General features: G+C 45.2%; 1 protein-coding gene across 1 annotated transcript; it reads left to right on the top strand.

The window, feature by feature from the left end:
- The first annotated feature begins 3,707 nt into the window (after positions 1-3,707).
- LOC115140295 (ELMO domain-containing protein 3-like) lies at positions 3,708-21,319 on the top strand. Its single transcript, XM_029678604.2, has 12 exons — positions 3,708-3,924; positions 4,674-4,748; positions 5,349-5,423; positions 5,559-5,628; positions 5,971-6,033; positions 8,283-8,371; positions 8,493-8,616; positions 8,724-8,846; positions 15,310-15,440; positions 15,576-15,652; positions 15,906-16,033; positions 16,133-21,319. The coding sequence occupies exons 1-12, from the start codon at positions 3,889-3,891 to the stop codon at positions 16,348-16,350; spliced, it is 1,209 nt and encodes a 402-aa protein (XP_029534464.1). The 5' UTR covers positions 3,708-3,888; the 3' UTR covers positions 16,351-21,319.

Here is a 21,319-nt window from a genome sequence, read left to right as displayed (position 1 = left end):
AGGACTCGGCCTGGGATGCCGTCTGGGCCGGCAGCCTTGCGAGGGTTAAGACACTTAAATGTTTTACTCATGTTGGCAACAGAGAATGAGAGCTCACAGTCCTTGTGAGCGGTGGTGGCCGGTGATGGCTCTGGGTTTTCCTTCAAAGCGGGCGAATAAGGTGTTTGGCTATTCTGGGAGCGAGGCGTTGGTGTCCGCAGCGTGGCTGGCTTTCCCTTTATATTCCGTGATTGTCTGGAGTCCCTGCCACATAAGTCTCATGTCTGAGCCGTTGAATTGCCACTCCACTTTGTTCCTGTATTGTCGTTTGTAAGTTTTCTAATCTAGCACTCCCGCTTCTAATAATTAGCTGATTGATAAGATGAATCAGGTTAGTTCAAAGGAAATCAAATCAAATGTTATATGTTGTGGGCACATATGTTGTTGATGTTATCGCAGTTGCAGCGAAATGCTTACGTTTCTAGCTCCAGCAGTGCAGTAACACCTAACAATACAACTGGGATTGTTTTGAAAACCTACAGGAGGGTAGCTCTCCAGGAACAGGGTTGGACAGCCCTGGTACTGTTCACATGATACATGGGAAGAGAATAAGAGACTAAACCTATTTCATGAGTAAAGAGGGAAGGGAATGTATGACCTCACAACACAGCCAAGTGATGATAAGTGAAGTAACTAAACAAAATAGACAAAAAACAACGATCTGACTATCAAGTACACTCCATGACAAAGATGACAACCATGGTTCAATTCCCTCTTCTGAAAAAGCCTTTTCTATGTCCTCAATGGTAACGTAGCTCCCATGCCTCAGTCTTTTTCTCTGTGGCCGCCTGGCCGGCCAACCCTGATGCTGGATGGGATGGAGAGCACCAGTCTAACTATCTAGTGTACGTCACTCCAGCCCACCCATGTTCTACCACAATGATGTCAAAGGTTTACATAGCTGGCATGCCAGGCGGGATCTGGTCAGAGAGATGTTATTTCTCAGAGTACATGTCCACGCTGAGCCCTGTGAGCTGACCACACAGCCAGGGACAGTCAATCACCAGGAATAGCTGCTTTCCTACCAGCAGTTGCCCTTCGCCATTGGATAACTGTTAACACATTGGTGAACTAACCGCATGTAGAGCTTATCGTAAAAGTTTTGGCGAAATGTTGAAATATATTCAATTTGAGGTATTTCTACCCCTTAATGTATTTAAAAGCAGAACCGCATGTGAATGTGCTAAGTTAGTCAACTAATACAATGTGACTTGGTCCAAGTGTTGGACAGTTTTGTGATTTTCCCTTAAAGTTATGATTGGGTGGGGTTAACCTGAGTCTAGGGGCGTGTTCCTCTGCCTAGGCGCTGCTGACGCCTGCCAGATCTTACAACGCCTGGATAGGTATTTTACTTATCAGCTAACCAAATAATTTGTCAAAGCAATCTGTCAGTCGATGACGTGGCACGCAATCATTGGTTGATGCATGCAACATCTGAGCAGGGGAACGCAACCTAGATCTGTGACAATGTGAAATGGTCCATTTTTATTGTCATTTTTTATTACTGGCCAATCCACCACCACCCCTCTTCGGAGGACAAACGTTTATTTGTTAAAAATACATTTTTGTTACAAATACATTTTTACATACATGGTACTTTTATACATAATATTCCATAACATATGTGTATTTTATATACACATTTGGATTCATAGGATTTAAAAAAAACATTTGGATACATAGTGCTCCGACATGTCCAGTACACAGAATATATATTATTTTCAGTCACAACTACTACAGATTAAATCCACTCCTCAATTGCTCTCATCCCATCCCACCTATCTCCATAGACCACCCTCTCTTGATGTCCTTGACCCATATAATGTTTAACTGTGCTGTGATTGTGCTAGATTCTGAATCTTTCTAATCGCATATCATCAACAGATTGTAAGTTTAATGTTTTGCTAAGTGTATTATTATGTTGTTGATTGATTGACTATGACTTTCCAGATCGTCCAACAGTGCTATTTGTAGGGTTAATTCATTTTAAATGTCAGATGTTTTTGAGGGATTTGAAAGATGGACGATATGAAATGAAGGTCACTTCATTTTGACCTGTAGACCTTCAGTAGGTCTACCATACAGCATCCTGCTATATCACAAAAAGGGCCTCAGTACACACACAAACACGTGGCAGGTAGCCTAGCGGTTAGAGCTTTGGGCCAGTAAGGTGGAACAAATCTGTTTATGTGTCCTTGAGGAAGGCACCTAACCGTAAATACTCCAGGGTTGCCATTGATAATGGTAGACCCTGGCTATGACTCTCTGTGTGTGTCTCAGGGGGAATTGTGATATGCAAAAAAAATTCTGATGTGTATTATACACACTTGTACATGTGTGAAACAAGACAAATATAAGCACCCATATATATTATCACACACACACACTTTATTTCTGGCCACTTTACAGGACAGGTGCATTATGGTTATATACGTTTTTATATTACCATAAATTGCTAACAATACCACCTATTTACATTGTCCAGTACAATCAAGGTCCATTCTGGGAAACGTATCCCTGGGTTAGCTTTAACCATGACGTAATCGAAAAGGAACCAGCACAGGCAGGGCAGGAAACCACAATTCCCAGAATGCACTTGACGTTAACTGTGGAAAGGGGGAAGGGAAACTGAGATTGGAGGGAGAGAAACTGAGGTAAAATCAATAGTATTAAACTATGATATAGACAATCGCTGTTGTTAGATGAATGTTTAAGAAACTGAGGGAAATCTAAAATATCAAAAAACGTTTTTTTAGTCTCCAGAAGATCAGTAGCTACTGTAGTTAGTGATATGCTTGTGGAAACAGATTGCATGATTGTGGAAAAAGGCTAGCTGGATGACAGTTGTGAACCACTGATGTTGAGTTAGATAATAGCCAGTTGCCTGTCTTCGCACAAATTATATGCAACCAAAAGAAAACATGCATTCATGATGTATGTAGATAAAAAACAAGATTAACCTGACATTAAAAACAATGCTGGGATATGTTAACAGTTAATGTTCTGTAGACTATCTAGCAGATAGCCTGCCAGCCCCGCTCAGTGGTCAGCCCACGTAGCTTCCTACAGCATACCGGTAGTTAGCTTAGCTATGTCAGTTACTGGGAACGTTAACCAAGTTTCAGATTGTACCTTAACGTTTTTCTTAAACTAACCACTTTTTTTTGTGTAGGGTGTGAGTTGATCTTTGGCACTAGCTACAGTAGCTCACGTTGGCCATTAGTTGGATAACGATTCTATGTACTATAGCTAGATAATCATTCAATGAGTTTGGATACTTTTCCCAAGAAAATAGAACGTCATTGATCAGTGTTTATGAACAATTATAATTTCGCTTTTGGCATTATATTTATGAGCTACCCACCTTTTTTTTCTGCCCCAAATTGCAGATATCCATGACAACCAGTTTGACATACCATGTCATGAGTGCCCCCTATTGGTTGGATCTTGTCAAGGAGAAGGCACACTTCACCAAGACTCACCCCACCTTGGTTTGAGCATTGTTATATTGTGGATGTGAGGTGCCAACACTGAGTGTCAAAGCAATGAAGCAGCTGGGAAAGAGAGAGGCCACCCTAGATCAGCAGTGTCCATACCTAGCCCTGCAGCCCCTCTAATGGGGCAGGATGCAAAACAAAATGTATTCAATGAGATCTACCTGTTGACTACTCTGGACCGAGAGAGCGAGAGGAAGGAAGGGGACGTTTGACAAGTAGTTTTTGTGGAAAGAGACACAGCAGACATGGGGGTCTTCCCAATACCTCTTCTGACTGCCTCATTCTGGGGGAAAAGGCTTTAAAGGGTAGAACAGGGATTACACAGTCACACACAGACACACACACTCATGCCATGGAAGGGGACAGTGGTGTCACAGCACACACAGAGGTAGGTGGTTTAACCTTGCATAGCCTAACCTTTTAAAGGAGTTTAAACTGTGTGTAAACTATGTGATTGGCAGTCTCACCAGCTGTATACAATGAAATGGAACAGTATCAGTCAAATTCCAAATCAACATTTTGGCCTTGGTTGCAGTCTGTTTGATCTGTTCACGTTACCTGGATACTGGCTGTGTGATACCATCACAGGTGTAGACGGTTTGGGTGTGGTGGTATTCGATCAGATTGCACATAGACCTGTTACTGCAGCAAGTTTCCATCTGCTTCACAGTAAAACCTCCTAGTACTGTATACACATCTATTTCTCAGGTGCGCATGGCTGAGTTCCCTTTTGGGGGACCTAATTAACTGCAGGTATCTCTGTGTCTATCTATTGACACATCCTTAAAATGTGTGTTGTTTAGGGGACTTTCCCTCTCCCTTCTGTTTTTAATCCCCTTTGTTTTAGTGAGTGAAGGAGGAAGTAATGAAGCAGCTTCCCCTCTAGGGTGTTTACATGGGGAAATAAAAAGGTGTCCACTAACAGTTCACTCTCTGCTTAGCAATAATCTCCCTGCAGTGTCTACCTGTCTGTCTGCCCTGGCACTGTGCCACCCTGCCCAGGTGAGAAGGCTACCGGCTGATCCTCTGCTGCATCTAATTCCACAGAGACGGTCCTGCACTCTTTTCTCTGGTGCTGTGTGTGTGTCTGAATCTGTGTCTGATGATGCCTCTTGTTCTGTGCTGCCCCCCCCTCAGGGTCTGAATGGTGTGTTCCATCATGAATGTCAAGAGACAGAGGAGCTAACCAATGGCCACTTCAACCACAAACCTGTGAGTACAACAACTGACCAGAGGATCCCGTTTAGAGATATGTTTTTTACAATGTTTATTAAGAAGGAATTGTTGTATATACCTCTTGTGTTGTCAGCGTTATGGACTGGTAGTTTTTTAGTCCTACTGTTCTATGCTGCTTTATAGGGCTGGGAATTACCGGAGACCTCACCATACGATATTATCACAATACTTAGGTGCCGATACAATATGTATTGAGATTCTCTATGTATTGCGATTTGATGTTCCAAACATATTGCTAACTATATGTCTGCTGCAGAGAGACGAGAGAGCGTGAGAAAACTAGTTTTGATCAGTCATGGAAATAAAAGTGCTGAAAACATGTTGACTCACTATTTAAGAAGAAGATGGAGAATAAGCTATTGGATGAAAAATAAGGGAGTTTTTGCGCCGGTACAGCCGACTTGTGCTAGCTAACGCTACCTACAGTTTGTTTTTAACAAATTGATACTTGGAGTCACATATAATATAATATTGTGATATGTAACTATGAACCCCCCCATCACTATTGCATTGTGTAACCTGTTAGTAAACCTGTTGTTTTGTGTTATGTAACCTGTTGTGTTTCTTTATTCCCAGGTGATGAATGGACTGATGCCAGGTCATAGTGTGAAAGAGCACGGCAACGGTAGTTCAGTGCTCAAATCTCTGCCAGTGAGTTGCTCTATACTGGCCCTCATGATGTAAAAAATGTGCCTGAAACCATCCATCACAGCACCACTGTCACTGTTCTTTCTATTAGAGTGTCTGTGTTTACATATATTATATATTTTATTGTGATTCGTCTAGATTTCAGCTCTGAAGCAGAATGGCCTTCTGCAGTCCCTGGCAGCAGGAGGAAAGCAACCCAAGACAGAAAGTAAGACAAAGGAACAACCATATATCCTAGCTACCAGGCCTCCCTAGCACGTCCCCTCAGGAGCGAGGTTGGAGAGATGAGGGGGGGCAGTATATTATATGGTTATATATTATATGTCATGGTCTAGAACAGGGTTTCCCCCAAAGCTCGGGTCTACCCCCCCAGGACTACACAGCTGATTGAAATAACAAACTCATCATCCAGCTGATTATTTGAATCGGCTGTGTAGTGCTAGAGGGGGTCAGCATATCAACATGGCTGAACGATTACTCCTCACCTGCGTATGTTGTTGCAGGTTAGCTGTGTCTGTGTTGTGTTCTCCTCACCTGTGGGTGTTTTCAGGGGAGAGTGCGGATGTGGAGCAGGCTAGAGAGGAGTGGGAGGCTCTAGAGAGTATCCAACCAGGTGAGTTGTTGTTAGGGGCAACATCTCCCTACTGCCTGGCTGCCTGAAAGCTGTACCTGTATTTCTCTTCCCCTGTCATTTGTGTGTCTGTATTCGTGTTTTATTTTCATACATAAGTCTGTAATGTCTTTGTTAATGTTTTAAATGTAAATTGTAAAGTATTTTTGTCTCAACGGGTTGGAACCTAAATCATTTCCGAATCATTCGTTCTGAACAGAACCATAATTTATTTCGTTCTGTTCCACTATTCTGACCTGCGAAATAAAGTTTTGAACCGGTTCGAACCCCAAAAATGTTTGTCGTTCCTATTTTAACCTGTAAAATCCATATTCATTTTACATTTAGCTGATTAAATGACTTCAACAATCAGTGCGGATAGAGCAGCTTGCTATGCTGCGTTCAAGTTAGTTGTTTCCATGCGTGGTGGACAGACAAGTGTAGGGAGCGAGATGCAATGTAAATGGTTGCACATGGGGAGAGAGGGTGGAGGAGGAAGCTTGGCTCCACCCTCTCTCTATCTCTCCCCACCTGCAACATTTCCATTGCATCTCGCGCTCTACACTCGTTTGTCCAATTTATGTAAATAGCTTGCCTGCTCCATAGCAAGCTTCTCTATCTGAAGTAATTTAATGTTGAGCTAAATGTGTTTAAAAAATACACACCTACTCATTCCAGGGTTTTTCTTCATTTGTATTGTTTTCTACATTGTAGAATAATAGTGAAGACATCAAAACTATGAAATAACACATGGAATCATGTAGAAACCAAAAAAGTGTTAAACAAATCAACATATATTTTGTTTGAGATTCTTCATAGTAGCCACCCTTTGCCTTGGTGAGCACTTTGTACACTCTTGGCATTCTCTCAACCAACTTCACGAGGTAGTCACCTGGAATGCATTTCAATTAACAGGTGTGTCTTATTAAAAGTACATTTGTGTAATTTCTTTCCTCAATGTGTTTGAGCCAATCAGTTGTGTTGTGACAAGGTAGGGGTGGTATACAGAAGATGGCCCTATTTGGTAAAAAAAAAAAAAAAAGTCCATATTAAAGCAAGAAGAAACGACAGACCATCATTACTTTAAGACATAAAGGTCAGCCAATCTGGAAAATTTCAAGAACTTTAAAAGTTTCTTCAAGTGCAGTTGCAAAAACCATCAAGTGCTATGATGAAACTGTCTCTCATAAAGACCACCACAGGATAGAAAGACCCAGACTTACCTCTGTTGCAGAGGATAAATTCATTAAAGTTACCAGCATCAGAAATTGCAGCCCAAGTTCAAGTAACAGACACATCTCAACATCAGCTGTTCAGAGGAGACTGCGTGAATCAGGCCTTCATGGTCGAATTGCTGCATAGAACACACTCCTAAAGGTCACCAAGAAGAAGAAGAGACTTGCTTGGGCCAAGAAACATGAGCAATGGACATGGAAATCCGTGGAAATCTGTCCTTTGGTTTGATCAGTCCAAATTTGAGATTTTTGGTTCCAACCACTGTGTCTTTGTGAGATGCAGAGTAGGTGAACGGATGATCTCTGCATGTGGTTCCCACCGTGAAGCATGGAGGCGGAGGTGTGATGGCGTGGGGGTGCTTTGCTGCTGACACTGTCTGTGATTTATTTAGAATTCAAGGCACACTTAACCAGCATGGCTACCACAGCATTCTGCAGCGATACGCCATCCCATCTGGTTTGCGCTTAGTGGGACTGTCATTTGTTTTTCAACAGGACAATGACCCAACACACCTCCAGGCTGTGTAAGTTCTATTTGACTAAGAAGGAGAGTGATGGAGTGCTGCATCAGATGACCAGGCCTCCACAATCACCTGACCTCAACTCAGTTGAGATGGTTTGGGATGAGTTGTACCACAGAGTGAAGGAAAAGCAGCCAACAAGTGCTCAGCATATGTGTGAACTCCTTCAAGACTGTTGGAAAAGCATTTCAGGTGAAGCTTCTTGAGAGAAGGCTAAGTGTGCAAAGCTGTCATCAAGGCAAAGGGTGGCTACTTTGAAGAATCTAAAATATATTTTGGTTACGACATGATTCCATATGTGTTATTTCATAGTTTTGATGTCTTCACTATTATTCTACAATGTAGAAAATAATAAGAAAGAAAGAAAATCCCTGGAATGTGTGGGACTGGACTTCATAACGAAATGATTGGAAAATAATTTTGGTTCCAACCCCATGATCATAAATCCTCCATTCTATGTTGTATATGAGTCTGTTATTGACCTGTGTGTATCCAGTGGTCAGTGAGGAGTCCAGTCCCACCCCTCTCATCTCCTTTAACGAGGCGCTGCAGCACTTCCAGACTACAGACCTTGGAGAGCTGCTGGTAAGGTCTGTCTGTCTGTGTATGGGGGTTTGAGGACTACATTGTAGATTCTCTCTCTCACCATCAATTGAGAACATTTTTCAGTTTCAGTTTGTATTTTGTCCCATATCTCTCTCTGTAGAAGAAGATCCAGCCCACCATTCGCAGGACGGGTCTGGCCACTTTCACACACTTCCTGTTCGGCCCGCCGCGACTTCAGCGGGAACTACTGGAGGAGAGGGACCTGGTCTTTGCCATCGCACAGCGTAAGAGAGAGAGAGAGAGAGAGTGTGTGCGTGTTTAAGAGCGAGGGCGAGAGATGAGATTTGCAGACAATAAGAGATCGATTGTGTGTGTGTGTGTTCCTCTGTAGGTTCTCTGGATAACAGTCAGGCTGTACATCTGCGTGTTCTACAGACCATCTATAAGAGGCTGACAGGCAGTAAGCTGGACTGTCCTCGGTTCGGGACACACTGGGAGAATGTGGGCTTTCAGGGTGAGAGATGTCTCCTGCATCATACCTTATTTCAGAGGTCACCAACCTTTTCTGAGTCGAGATCACTTTCTTAGTCAAAATGCAAGCCGAGATCTACCGCTCAGATTTTCTTTTAACATGACTTAAAAAATGTAAGCCTATGCAACAATAACCAATTAAAAACAGTTCTGTAGCAATGAGGATTGTGCAGTAAGCTATAGGCCCAATATATTATCACTGCATATTGGCTTGCCAATGTTGTACTTCTCAGACCATTTAGAAATTATACTTCAACATTTTTGGTATGATCACACTGGTAATAAATCATTTGTTGTATATACATATATACACACTACCGTTCAAAAGTTTGGGATCACTCAGAAATGTCCTTGTTTTTTAAAGAAAGGCACATTTTTTGTCCATTAAAATAACATCAAATTGATCAGAAATACAGTGTAGACATTGTTAATGACTATTGTAGCTGGAAACGGTTGATTTTTAATGGAATATCTACATAGGCTTACAGAGGCCCATTATCAGCAACCATCACTCCTGTGTTCCAATGGCACGTTGTGTTAGCTAATCCAAGTTTATCATTTTAAAAGGCTAATTGACCATTAGAAAACCATTTTGCAATTATGTTAGCACAGCTCAAAACTGTTGTCCTGATTAAAGAAGCAATAAAACTGTCCTTCTTTAGACTAGTTGAGTATATGGAGCATCAGCATTTGTGGGTTCGATTACAGGCTCAAAATGGCAGAAACAAAGAACTTTCTTCTGAAACTCGTCAGTCTATACTTGTTCTGAGAAATGAAGGCTATTCCAAGACTCCAGCCGCTAATAATAACAGCGTAAGCTTATCGGAACACTTCATTCATTGCAGCTGCAGTGCTGGTTGTAGCGTGAGTAGAAGTAGGGAGAACGCCCATTTTATGACTTATAAAAGTGTTGGAACAAGGTGTTGACAGTGCTGAATAATAACAACTTAAACATGAACTCACTCATAAAAACAGCAGCTCTTGGCTGTTTTCGTTGAGTCTGTCTCTAGTCATGGTTTTGATATCTCATAGTATCAACTTTGCTGTGCGCTCAAGGCTTCTTTTTACAGTCTATGGTGTGAGGAAACTGCAGAGGGCTGTTGAATCAATTGCACCTACTGCCAACAGCGCAAAGCTTATAAAAAAATAGCAACATAAGGCTTTATCGTTAGTTTTTTTACAGAAATGTTTGGTAATCGAATAGGAATGCCTTGTCAATCGACCAGTGGGTGACCACTGCTTTACTAGATGCCATGCTCACACAGATGAAAACCCTCTAGAGTCGATTGACGCACCGGCACATCAATTTAAATTAAATGTTTAAAAAAACATCTCCATCAAAAATCTTTCCATTTAAGAGATATATCCGTTTTGTATTGGATGCGTTTCAATCCTCCACATCTGCCAGTGTCGCACTTCCGCATCTGTGGTGAAAGGTGGCAGAGCTAGAGCGGTGTTCGTCAGACCATGAGACATCTGTGGTGAAAGGTGGCAGAGCTAGAGCGGTGTTTGTCAGACCGTGAGACATCTGTGGTGAAAGGTGGCAGAGCTAGAGCGGTGTTCGTCAGACCGTGAGACATCTGTGGTGAAAGGTGGCAGAGCTAGAGCGGTGTTCGTCAGACCGTGAGACATCTGTGGTGAAAGGTGGCAGAGCTAGAGCGGTGTTCGTCAGACCGTGAGACATCTGTGGTGAAAGGTGGCAGAGCTAGAGCGGTGTTCGTCAGACCGTGAGACATCTGTGGTGAAAGGTGTTCGTCAGACCGTGAGACATCCTGAAAATCTGTCTTCTCACATAAAGTCTGTAGCATAGAAAACTATTATGCCCAGCCAATGGAAAGATGAGACTTTCATGAACATGATGTTCTCCGTTTTGCTCTACAACCCCCACAAGTGTCACCGGTGACGTGTCTGAAGGTAACTGGTAGAGGTTTTAAAAAACAAATGGATGTATGAAGGGAGTTTTGTGCCTACCCAAAAAAGGGGTTAAATATATATTTTTTATATCCTTGATTTAGAGCAGACACTTCAAAACTTATAAAGTTTCTTATGATACATTTTACATTTACATTTAAGTCATTTAGCAGACGCTCTTATCCAGAGCGACTTACAAATTGGTGCTTTCACCTTATGACATCCAGTGGAACAGCCACTTTACAATAGTGCATCTAGGTCTTTTAAGGGGGGGGAGAAGGATTACTTTATCCTATCCTAGGTATTCCTTAAAGAGGTGGGGTTTCAGGTGTCTCCGGAAGGTGGTGATTGACTCCGCTGTCCTGGCGTCGTGAGGGAGTTTGTTCCACCATTGGGGGGCCAGAGCAGCGAACAGTTTTGACTGGGCTGAGCGGGAACTGTACTTCCTCAGTGGTAGGGAGGCGAGCAGGCCAGAGGTGGATGAACGCAGTGCCCTTGTTTGGGTGTAGGGCCTGATCAGAGCCTGGAGGTACTGAGGTGCCGTTCCCCTCACAGCTCCGTAGGCAAGCACCATGGTCTTGTAGCGGATGCGAGCTTCAACTGGAAGCCAGTGGAGAGAGCGGAGGAGCGGGGTGACGTGAGAGAACTTGGGAAGGTTGAACACCAGACGGGCTGCGGCGTTCTGGATGAGTTGTAGGGGTTTAATGGCACAGGCAGGGAGCCCAGCCAACAGCGAGTTGCAGTAATCCAGACGGGAGATGACAAGTGCCTGGATTAGGACCTGCGCCGCTTCCTGTGTGAGGCAGGGTCGTACTCTGCGGATGTTGTAGAGCATGAACCTACAGGAACGGGCCACCGCCTTGATGTTAGTTGAGAACGACAGGGTGTTGTCCAGGATCACGCCAAGGTTCTTAGCTCTCTGGGAGGAGGACACGATGGAGTTGTCAACCGTGATGGCAAGATCATGGAACGGGCAGTCCTTCCCCGGGAGGAAGAGCAGCTCCGTCTTGCCGAGGTTCAGCTTGAGGTGGTGATCCGTCATCCACACTGATATGTCTGCCAGACATGCAGAGATGTGATTCGCCACCTGGTCATCAGAGGGGGGAAAGGAGAAGATTAATTGTGTGTCGTCTGCATAGCAATGATAGGAGAGACCATGTGAGGTTATGACAGAGCCAAGTGACTTGGTGTATAGCGAGAATAGGAGAGGGCCTAGAACAGAGCCCTGGGGGACACCAGTGGTGAGAGCGCGTGGTGAGGAGACAGATTCTCGCCACGCCACCTGGTAGGAGCGACCTGTCAGGTAGGACGCAATCCAAGCATGGGCCGCGCCAGAGATGCCCAACTCGGAGAGGGTGGAGAGGAGGATCTGATGGTTCACAGTATCGAAGGCAGCCGATAGGTCTAGAAGGATGAGAGCAGAGGAGAGAGAGTTAGCTTTAGCAGTGCGGAGTGCCTCCGTGATACAGAGAAGAGCAGTCTCAGTTGAATGACTAGTCTTGAAACCTGACTGATTTGGATCAAGAAGGTCATTCTGAGAGAGATAGCGGGAGAGCTGGCCAAGGACGGCACGTTCAAGAGTTTTGGAGAGAAAAGAAAGAAGGGATACTGGTCTGTAGTTGTTGACATCGGAGGGATCGAGTGTAGGTTTTTTCAGAAGGGGTGCAACTCTCGCTCTCTTGAAGACGGGAGGGACGTAGCCAGCGGTCAGGGATGAGTTGATGAGCGAGGTGAGGTAAGGGAGAAGGTCACCGGAGATGGTCTGGAGAAGAGAGGAGGGGATAGGGTCAAGCGGGCAGGTTGTTGGGCGGCCGGCCGTCACAAGACGCGAGATGTCATCTGGAGAGAGAGGGGAGAAAGAGGTCAGAGCACAGGGTAGGGCAGTGTGAGCAGAACCAGCGGTGTCGTTTGACTTAGCAAACGAGGATCGGATGTCGTCGACCTTCTTTTCAAAATGGTTGACGAAGTCATCTGCAGAGAGGGAGGAGGGGGGGAGGGGGAGGAGGATTCAAGAGGGAGGAGAAGGTGGCAAAGAGCTTCCTAGGGTTAGAGGCAGATGCTTGGAATTTAGAGTGGTAGAAAGTGGCTTTAGCAGCAGAGACAGAGGAGGAAAATGTAGAGAGGAGGGAGTGAAAGGATGCCAGGTCCGCAGGGAGGCGAGTTTTCCTCCATTTCCGCTCGGCTGCCCGGAGCCCTGTTCTGTGAGCTCGCAATGAGTCGTCGAGCCACGGAGCGGGAGGGGAGGACCGAGCCGACCTGGAGGATAGGGGACATAGAGAGTCAAAGGATGCAGAAAGGGAGGAGAGGAGGGTTGAGGAGGCAGAATCAGGAGATAGGTTGGAGAAGGTTTGAGCAGAGGGAAGAGATGATAGGATGGAAGAGGAGAGAGTAGCGGGGAGAGAGAGCGAAGGTTGGGACGGCGCGATACCATCCGAGTAGGGGCAGTGTGGGAAGTGTTGGATGAGAGCGAGAGGGAAAAGGATACAAGGTAGTGGTCGGAGACTTGGAGGGGAGTTGCAATGAGGTTAGTGGAAGAACAGCATCTAGTAAAGATGAGGTCGAGCGTATTGCCTGCCTTGTGAGTAGGGGGAAGGTGAGAGGGTGAGGTCAAAAGAGGAGAGGAGTGGAAAGAAGGAGGCAGAGAGGAATGAGTCAAAGGTAGACGTGGGGAGGTTAAAGTCGCCCAGAACTGTGAGAGGTGAGCCGTCCTCAGGAAAGGAGCTTATCAAGGCATCAAGCTCATTGATGAACTCTCCAAGGGAACCTGGAGGGCGATAAATGATAAGGATGTTAAGCTTGAAAGGGCTGGTAACTGTGACAGCATGGAATTCAAAGGAGGCGATAGACAGATGGGTAAGGGGAGAAAGAGAGAATGACCACTTGGGAGAGATGAGGATCCTTTGCCACCACCCCGCTGACCAGAAGCTCTCGGGGTGTGCGAGAGCACATGGGCGGACGAAGAGAGAGCAGTAGGAGTAGCGGTGTTGTCTGTGGTGATCCATGTTTCCGTCAGTGCCAAGAAGTCGAGGGACTGGAGGGAGGCATAGGCTGAGATGAACTCTGCCTTGTTGGCCGCAGATCGGCAGTTCCAGAGGCTACCGGAGACCTGGAACTCCACGTGGGTCGTGCGCGCTGGGACCACCAGATTAGGGTGGCCGCGGCCATGCGGTGTGGAGCGTTTGTATGGTCTGTGCAGAGAGGAGAGAACAGGGATAGACAGACACATAGTTGACAGGCTAGAGAAGAGGCTACGCTAATGCAGAGGAGATTGGAATGACAAGTGGACTACACGTCTCGAATGTTCAGAAAGTTAAGCTTACGTAGCAAGAATCTAATTGACTAAAATGATTAAAATGATACAGTACTGCTGAGGTAGGCTAGCTGCGTTGTTGACACTACCCTAATCAAGTCGTTCCGTTGAGTGTGAAGTTTCTACAATGCTGCTATTCGGGGGCTAGCTGGCTAGCTAGCAGTGTTGGTTACGTTACGTTGCGTTAGGAGAACGACAATAGCTGGCTAGCTAACCTAGAAAAATCGCTCTAGACTACACAATTATCTTTGAAACAAAGACGGCTATGTAGCTAGCTATGTAGCTAGCTATGTAGCTAGCTACGATCAAACAAATCACACCGTTGGGACTGTAATGAAATGAAATGAAAATGTGATACTACCTGTGGAGCGAAGCGGAATGCGACCGGAATGCGAAAGTTCTATTCAGTAGACGTTGGCTGGCTGTTGGCTAGCTAGGAGTGTCTCCTACGTTAAGGACGACAAAATAGCTGGCTAGCTAACCTCGGTAAATTAAGATAATCACTCTAAGACTACACACTCTAAACTACACAATTATCTTGGATACGAAGACAGCAAAGACAACTATGTAGCTAGCTAATACTACACTAATCAAGTCGTTCAGTTGAGTGTGATAGTTACTACAGTGCTACGGTAGCCGGTGAACGTATACTAGCTGGCTAGCTGCTAGGCAGATAGGAGGACGACGAAATACGATAATAACGCAATTATCTTTGATACAACGACGGCTATGTAGCTAGCTAAGAAGAAATTGCTAAGATTAGACAAATCAGACCGTTGTACTATAATGAAATGTAATGAAATGTAATGAAAAAGTTATACAACCTGCAGACCGAAGGAGACCGAAGCGCGGATGCGACCGGCTCGCTCCAACCCGGAAGGTTGTACTGTCCTTTTTTGCCATTAATGAATGTTATTCAATGTTTCTACAGGCTTTAATAGTAAAGGCCAAAATCAATATTTTATAAAAAATCATTTTTTAAATAAATCTTGTTATACCTAAAGGGGTCCTAAAATTCCAAATCAAATAGCTAAATGATCTAGTATGACCATCTTAAAACAATTCCATATGTCAGCTTAGCACCCCACCTTCAACCCCAACGTTTTAGACTAAATCATTATTGATTACAGTTGAAAAGATTTATATTTTATAAAGAAATTAACAAAACACTGAAATGATAACGTGTGTGTCTGTGTATTTGTGTGTGTGTGTGTTTTCTGTGTAGGTACGGACCCAGCCACAGACCTGCGTGGTACAGGTTTCCTGGGGCTGATGCATGCCTTGTACCTGGTAATGGACCCTGAGACGCTGCCTTTAGCCAGAGACATCTTCAAGCTGTCCCAGCACCCCACACAGGTACATACACACACGGGCCACAAACTGTTCAGGTGAGGGCAATTTCAAAGAAGTGGGGACATTATTCAAGTACGCAATCACACATTTAATAGTCTATTTACAAACCTCTACTCTTTCTGCTCAATCTTTCTCTAGAACTTTCCTTTCTGTGTGATGTCCATCAATATGACCTGTATCGCCCTGCATGCACTCAGAGAAGAGGCCCTCTCCAAGTAAGTGTCCTGCCCTACTCCTCTACGACAGACCGAGACAGAGACAGAGACAGAGACCGAGACCGAGACAGAGACCGAGACAGAGACAGAGACAGAGACAGAGACAGAGACGGAGACAGACAGACAGACAGACAGACAGACAGACAGACAGAGAGGGAGAGACAGACAGACACAGACAGACATTGGCTTGACTGTCACTCACAAGAGCGAAATCCTAATTTGTTTGTGTGTTGTTCTTTGTGTGGTGCTTCAGGGAGTGTAACCGTCGACAGCAGGTAGTGGGGGTGTTGAATGAGTTCTACGTTGCCACGTTCCTGCACCTCTACCAGCTGTGGAAGAGCCAGCAGAAGACCATATCTGACTCCGGCTTCGTCCTGAAAGGTAACTCACTTTGTTTGTACTCCAGGCTTAACCGAGTCCAGTTGTTAACATCCCTCTGGAACACAATCACTTCCCCACTGTGCCTCTGCTCCCCTCCAGAAGTGGAGCTGTTTGCCAAAAAGAACCCCAAGCAGATGCTGCGTCGACTGGACGTCTTCTTGAGGGAGAGGAGGTACCCGGACCCCACGGCCCAGCGACCCTCACCCTGCCTGGGGGGGAGAGGGGCCAGGTCTGAGGGAACCAGGGGCAAGGAGATGCACTTCACTGGAGTGTGTGAGCTACCACTAAACATGGAGGGAGAGGCCAGGCTCATCTGACACACAGAGAGTCTGTGTGTACGGCTCGACTAGTCTGAGCTAGAAAGAGGGTGTGTTTGTGTCAGTTGTGTGTGTAGGGACCCCACCAAGCTTTGACCCACTCCCTGCGGTCCTTTCCCATTGATGCTGTAAAACTGCTGTCAGAACAGTTTGTATGGAGTCACTGACTCCTCTCCCAACAGAAGTACTTGTCGGTGTGGCATGGGACTGATGGATGAATAGAATATGTCATTAAATAGAGAGAGAGAGAATGAAAGGTGAGCGTTTCAAGGACTGGTGTGGGTGCAGGCTTTGCTCCAGACAAGCAGTAGCACACCTGATTCTACTAATCATCCAATCATAGTTGGTTTATTGAGGCCAAATCAGAAGCTTCCAAACCCCAGGGCTTCTATCTGTCTGCAGCCCTAGTAGAGTTTTGGAAGGGTGTAGGGTCAATGACTGACTTCTACTGTCAGCAGAACTGTGTGTGCGTGCACTAGGTATGGAGATTAAGGTGTGTGTTGGCTATAGTTGGAACAGTGAGGCCTGTGTTTCTGTATGTTGTCAGGTCGATATGTGTGTGTCTGGGTTCGGATGGTTCTTGTCCCAGTGCAGGTTAAATAGGTGTGTGTGTGTGTGTCTGGGCTCGGATGGTTCCTGTCTGTCCCAGTGCAGGTTAAATAGGCTGATGTGTGTGTGTGTCTGGGCTCGGATGGTTCCTGTCTGTCCCAGTGCAGGTTAAATAGGCTGATGTGTGTGTGTCTGGGCTCGGATGGTTCCTGTCTGTCCCAGTGCAGGTTAAATAGGCTGATGTGTGTGTGTGTCTGGGCTCGGATGGTTCCTGTCTGTCCCAGTGCAGGTTAAATAGGCTGATGTGTGTGTGTCTGGGCTCGGATGGTTCCTGTCTCAGTCCCGGTGCAGGTTAAATAGGCTGATGTGTGTGTGTGTCTGGGCTCGGATGGTTCCTGTCTGTCCCAGTGCAGGTTAAATAGGCTGATGTGTGTGTGTCTGGGCTCGGATGGTTCCTGTCTGTCCCAGTGCAGGTTAAATAGGCTGATGTGTGTCTGGGCTCGGATGGTTCCTGTCTCAGTCCCGGTGCAGGTTAAATAGGCTGATGTGTGTGTGTCTGGGCTCGGATGGTTCCTGTCTGTCCCAGTGCAGGTTAAATAGGCCCAGAGCCCCTAGTTGTTTGGGGGATATATTTTTTAATAATTGAAAAACTATTTTAGTCCTTTCCTAAGGGATAGATGCCATAACAATACATGAAATGATACTGTATATGAAAATGATATATTATATTATGGATATAGCACTTGATGATAGTGGCAGAATGAGAGGGACTTCTTCTGCTAAGAAACTCAGGAAGACTGTTCAAATGATTCGCTGTTCCCTGTATAGAGTTCTACTATTGACCATCTTCCCTGTAGTGAATAGGGTTTTACTTAGTGAATATGGGTTTCACGTAGTGAATAGGGGTTTCACGTAGTGAATAGGGTTTTACGTAGTGAATAGGGGTTTCACGTAGTGAATAGGGTTTCACGTAGTGAATAGGGGTTTCACGTAGTGAATAGGGTTTTACGTAGTGAATAGGGGTTTCACGTAGTGAATAGGGGTTTCACGTAGTGAATAGGGTTTTTACGTAGTGAATAGGGGTTTTACGTAGTGAATAGGGGTTTTACGTAGTGAATAGGGGTTTCACGTAGTGAATAGGGGTTTCACGTAGTGAATAGGGGTTTCACGTAGTGAATAGGGGTTTCACGTAGTGAATAGGGTTTTACGTAGTGAATAGGGGTTTCGCGTAGTGAATAGGGGTTTCGCGTAGTGAATAGGGGTTTCGCGTAGTGAATAGGGGTTTCGCGTAGTGAATAGGGGTTTCGCGTAGTGAATAGGGGTTTCGCGTAGTGAATAGGGGTTTCGCGTAGTGAATAGGGGTTTCGTGTAGTGAATAGGGGTTTCGTGTAGTGAATAGGGGCTTCGTGTAGTGAATAGGGGCTTCGTGTAGTGAATAGGGGCTTCGTGTAGTGAATAGGGGCTTCACGTAGTGAATAGGGGCTTCACGTAGTGAATAGGGGTTTCACGTAGTGAATAGTGTTTCATTTGAGATGAGCATTTAGACTGGTCAGTCAAGCCAACAGCTATTGGCTGGTTTAGTCTGACCAGTGATAGAAGTCGTCTGGGAGGTTTTCTACATGCATTCCGTTACAGAGCATCCAACTGGAGTTGATTGACCAGTGCCAGAGTAATGTCAGTCGTGTGTGTTATCTGACTCGATCGATAGTGCACACAAATTACACACGTGCCTAACTAAAGGTTAGTGTCCAGAGATGATCTTTTTCTAAATGATGAATTGATAGTGATGATAACAGTGAAAGGTGTGTCTCTATGAAGGTGCAAAGTAAGCAATCCCAACTCTGTCAGAGATCACAATAATACTGGTGTTTGTGTGTGTGTGATGGTACAGTATGACAGGGGAGCGTACCTCTGCAGTCACAATCAGTAGCATGTTCAGGTAGCACCGGTACTGTAGCTTCCTTGTTGTTTTACCTTCCTTGTAAAGCTTGTTTCTCTTGGTCATGTGGTCTGATTTACAGTCTTTAGCGTCGGTGCTGTTACTACAGTACATTCACAACATCCCCTCTACAACAGACATGTAGTTAGTAGAGCTACTCAGTGGATCCATGTTTTGTGAGGTACTTGTAGATCTTCAGTAGCCAGTTCTTAAATATGATCTTTGTCTTCTGGGATGAAAGCAGAACAAACAGGAGGGTCCTCTCTCTAAGAGCAGATCATCAGGTTGGATGTATCACTGGGTCAGGGGTTAAAGTGTACACATCTAGAAACATGATATAAACATCTATAGGTGTGGACATGATCAGCTACAATATGTAGCCTATCTTGTCTTATTGGGTTATTTACAAGCACATCACTATCCACATATACCCCCCATTTTCAAAAAAGGAATACGTGCTGTTTTTTTTGCCAAGTGTAAGTATTTTTGTTAGTCAGCTAAATGTGCACTCTTCTAGAATGCTGGAGGTGTGTACAGTGTGAGTGTTGCTAGGTGACTATTAGGCTTTGTCTGTGTTGTATTTTTAACCGACCTCGAAAGAACAGGGCCTCTATCTCTGCAGCTATAATCTCATCATAGCCCTTGTTAATCTGAAACATTTACTAAAGTCATGTAATTTAACTGAACCTGTATTTCAGATTGGGAAGATACACCAAGTTATTTTATTTTAGCAGAAGTGCTTGTTCCAGTTTAGTGTGTGAATCATGAAGTACAAAAGGTGATTGTTACTGTGTAATTGTTAGTAGGGTATTCTATTGAAATCAGTCAGATTTATTTAGAAATAAAGCAATTTTTACATCAGCAGATGTCACAAAGTGCTATACAGAAACCCAGCCTAAAACCTCAAACGGCAAGTAATGTAGATGTAGAAGCACAGTGGCTAGGAAAAACTCCCTAGAAAGGCAGGAACCTAGGAAGAAACCTAAAGTGGAACCAGGCTCTGAGGGGTGGCCAGTCCTCTCCTGGCTGTACTGGGTAGAGAGGAACCAGGCTCTGAGGGGTGGCCAGTCCTCTCCTGGCTGTGCTGGGTAGAGAGGAACCAGGCTCTGAGGGGTGGCCAGTCCTCTCCTGGCTGTGCTGGGTAGAGAGGAACCAGGCTCTGAGGGGTGGCCAGTCCTCTCCTGGCTGTGCTGGGTAGAGAGGAACCAGGCTCTGAGGGGTGGCCAGTCCTCTCCTGGCTGTACTGGGTAGAGAGGAACCAGGCTCTGAGGGGTGGCCAGTCCTCTCCTGGCTGTGCTGGGTAGAGAGGAACCAGGCTCTGAGGGGTGGCCAGTCCTCTCCTGGCTGTGCTGGGTAGAGAGGAACCAGGCTCGGAGGGGTGGCCAGTCCTCTCCTGGCTGTGCTGGGTAGAGAGGAACCAGGCTCTGAGGGGTGGCCAGTCCTCTTCTGGCTGTACTGGGTAGAGAGGAACCAGGCTCTGAGGGGTGGCCAGTCCTCTCCTGGCTGTACTGGGTAGAGAGGAACCAGGCTCTGAGGGGTGGCCAGTCCTCTCCTGGCTGTGCTGGGTAGAGAGGAACCAGGCTCTGAGGGGTGGCCAGTCCTCTCCTGGCTGTGCTGGGTAGAGAGGAACCAGGCTCTGAGGGGTGGCCAGTCCTCTCCTGGCTGTACTGGGTAGAGAGGAACCAGGCTCTGAGGGGTGGCCAGTCCTCTTCTGGCTGTGCTGGGTAGTGGATAAGAAAAACATTGCTTACCTCAAGACTTGAGACAATTCTTCTCTTTCTCTTCTTTTGGATGTCTGTTGACAAGGACAATGGCTTCTCACTTCATATAACTGCAGGCCTTATCTTTTCTCTTTCCGTTGTTAGACACATACTCCCTGTGTATTCCACACCTGAAACACTAGTGAACTAATGCTGAAGCTGGTAGGCTATGCATTCTATTTCAAATGACACATGCTTGATCCACATGGCTTTATATCAGCCTGACTGCAGATCCACTCCATGTTGACTATGTTAATGATAAGCAAATGTTCTTGTGGCTGCTACAGTATCCACTTTCGCTGTTGTATTGGTGATTGTTCCCACCTTTGACCATGTCAGGATCATACAGGAACATTGTGCTGCTCCTCCAAATTGGATTTGCATTCCCAAATCAAGGTTTTGGCTTGAATTCCTTGCATATGTTTCCACCCGTTAGGTCATATTTTATTTTCACCGGTTAGATCTCAGTTCAGAACCAATAGAAAACGGGTCTATAGGCAGCATGCATGGTACTGAATATAACAAATCACTTCCTTAATCTCTTGCGCTTTATATGAAGGTGTTCTACTGTTGCTGTTGTCGTCATTTGTCCCCAAAAGCATTCTATGACTGTACCTTGATTGTAGAAGCCCTATTTTATAATGAGTTATTTCAGAAAAATGTGCTGATGTACAGTAATGTATTGTATGGAGAAACTTAAATAAATGCCATTTAAAACACA

This window comes from Oncorhynchus nerka, linkage group LG13, assembly GCF_034236695.1.
Source record: "Oncorhynchus nerka isolate Pitt River linkage group LG13, Oner_Uvic_2.0, whole genome shotgun sequence".
Classification (NCBI taxonomy): Eukaryota; Metazoa; Chordata; class Actinopteri; order Salmoniformes; family Salmonidae; genus Oncorhynchus; species Oncorhynchus nerka.
The sequence above is the reverse complement of the archived record's forward strand: the minus strand, read 5'-3'. Positions and strand labels throughout refer to the sequence as shown.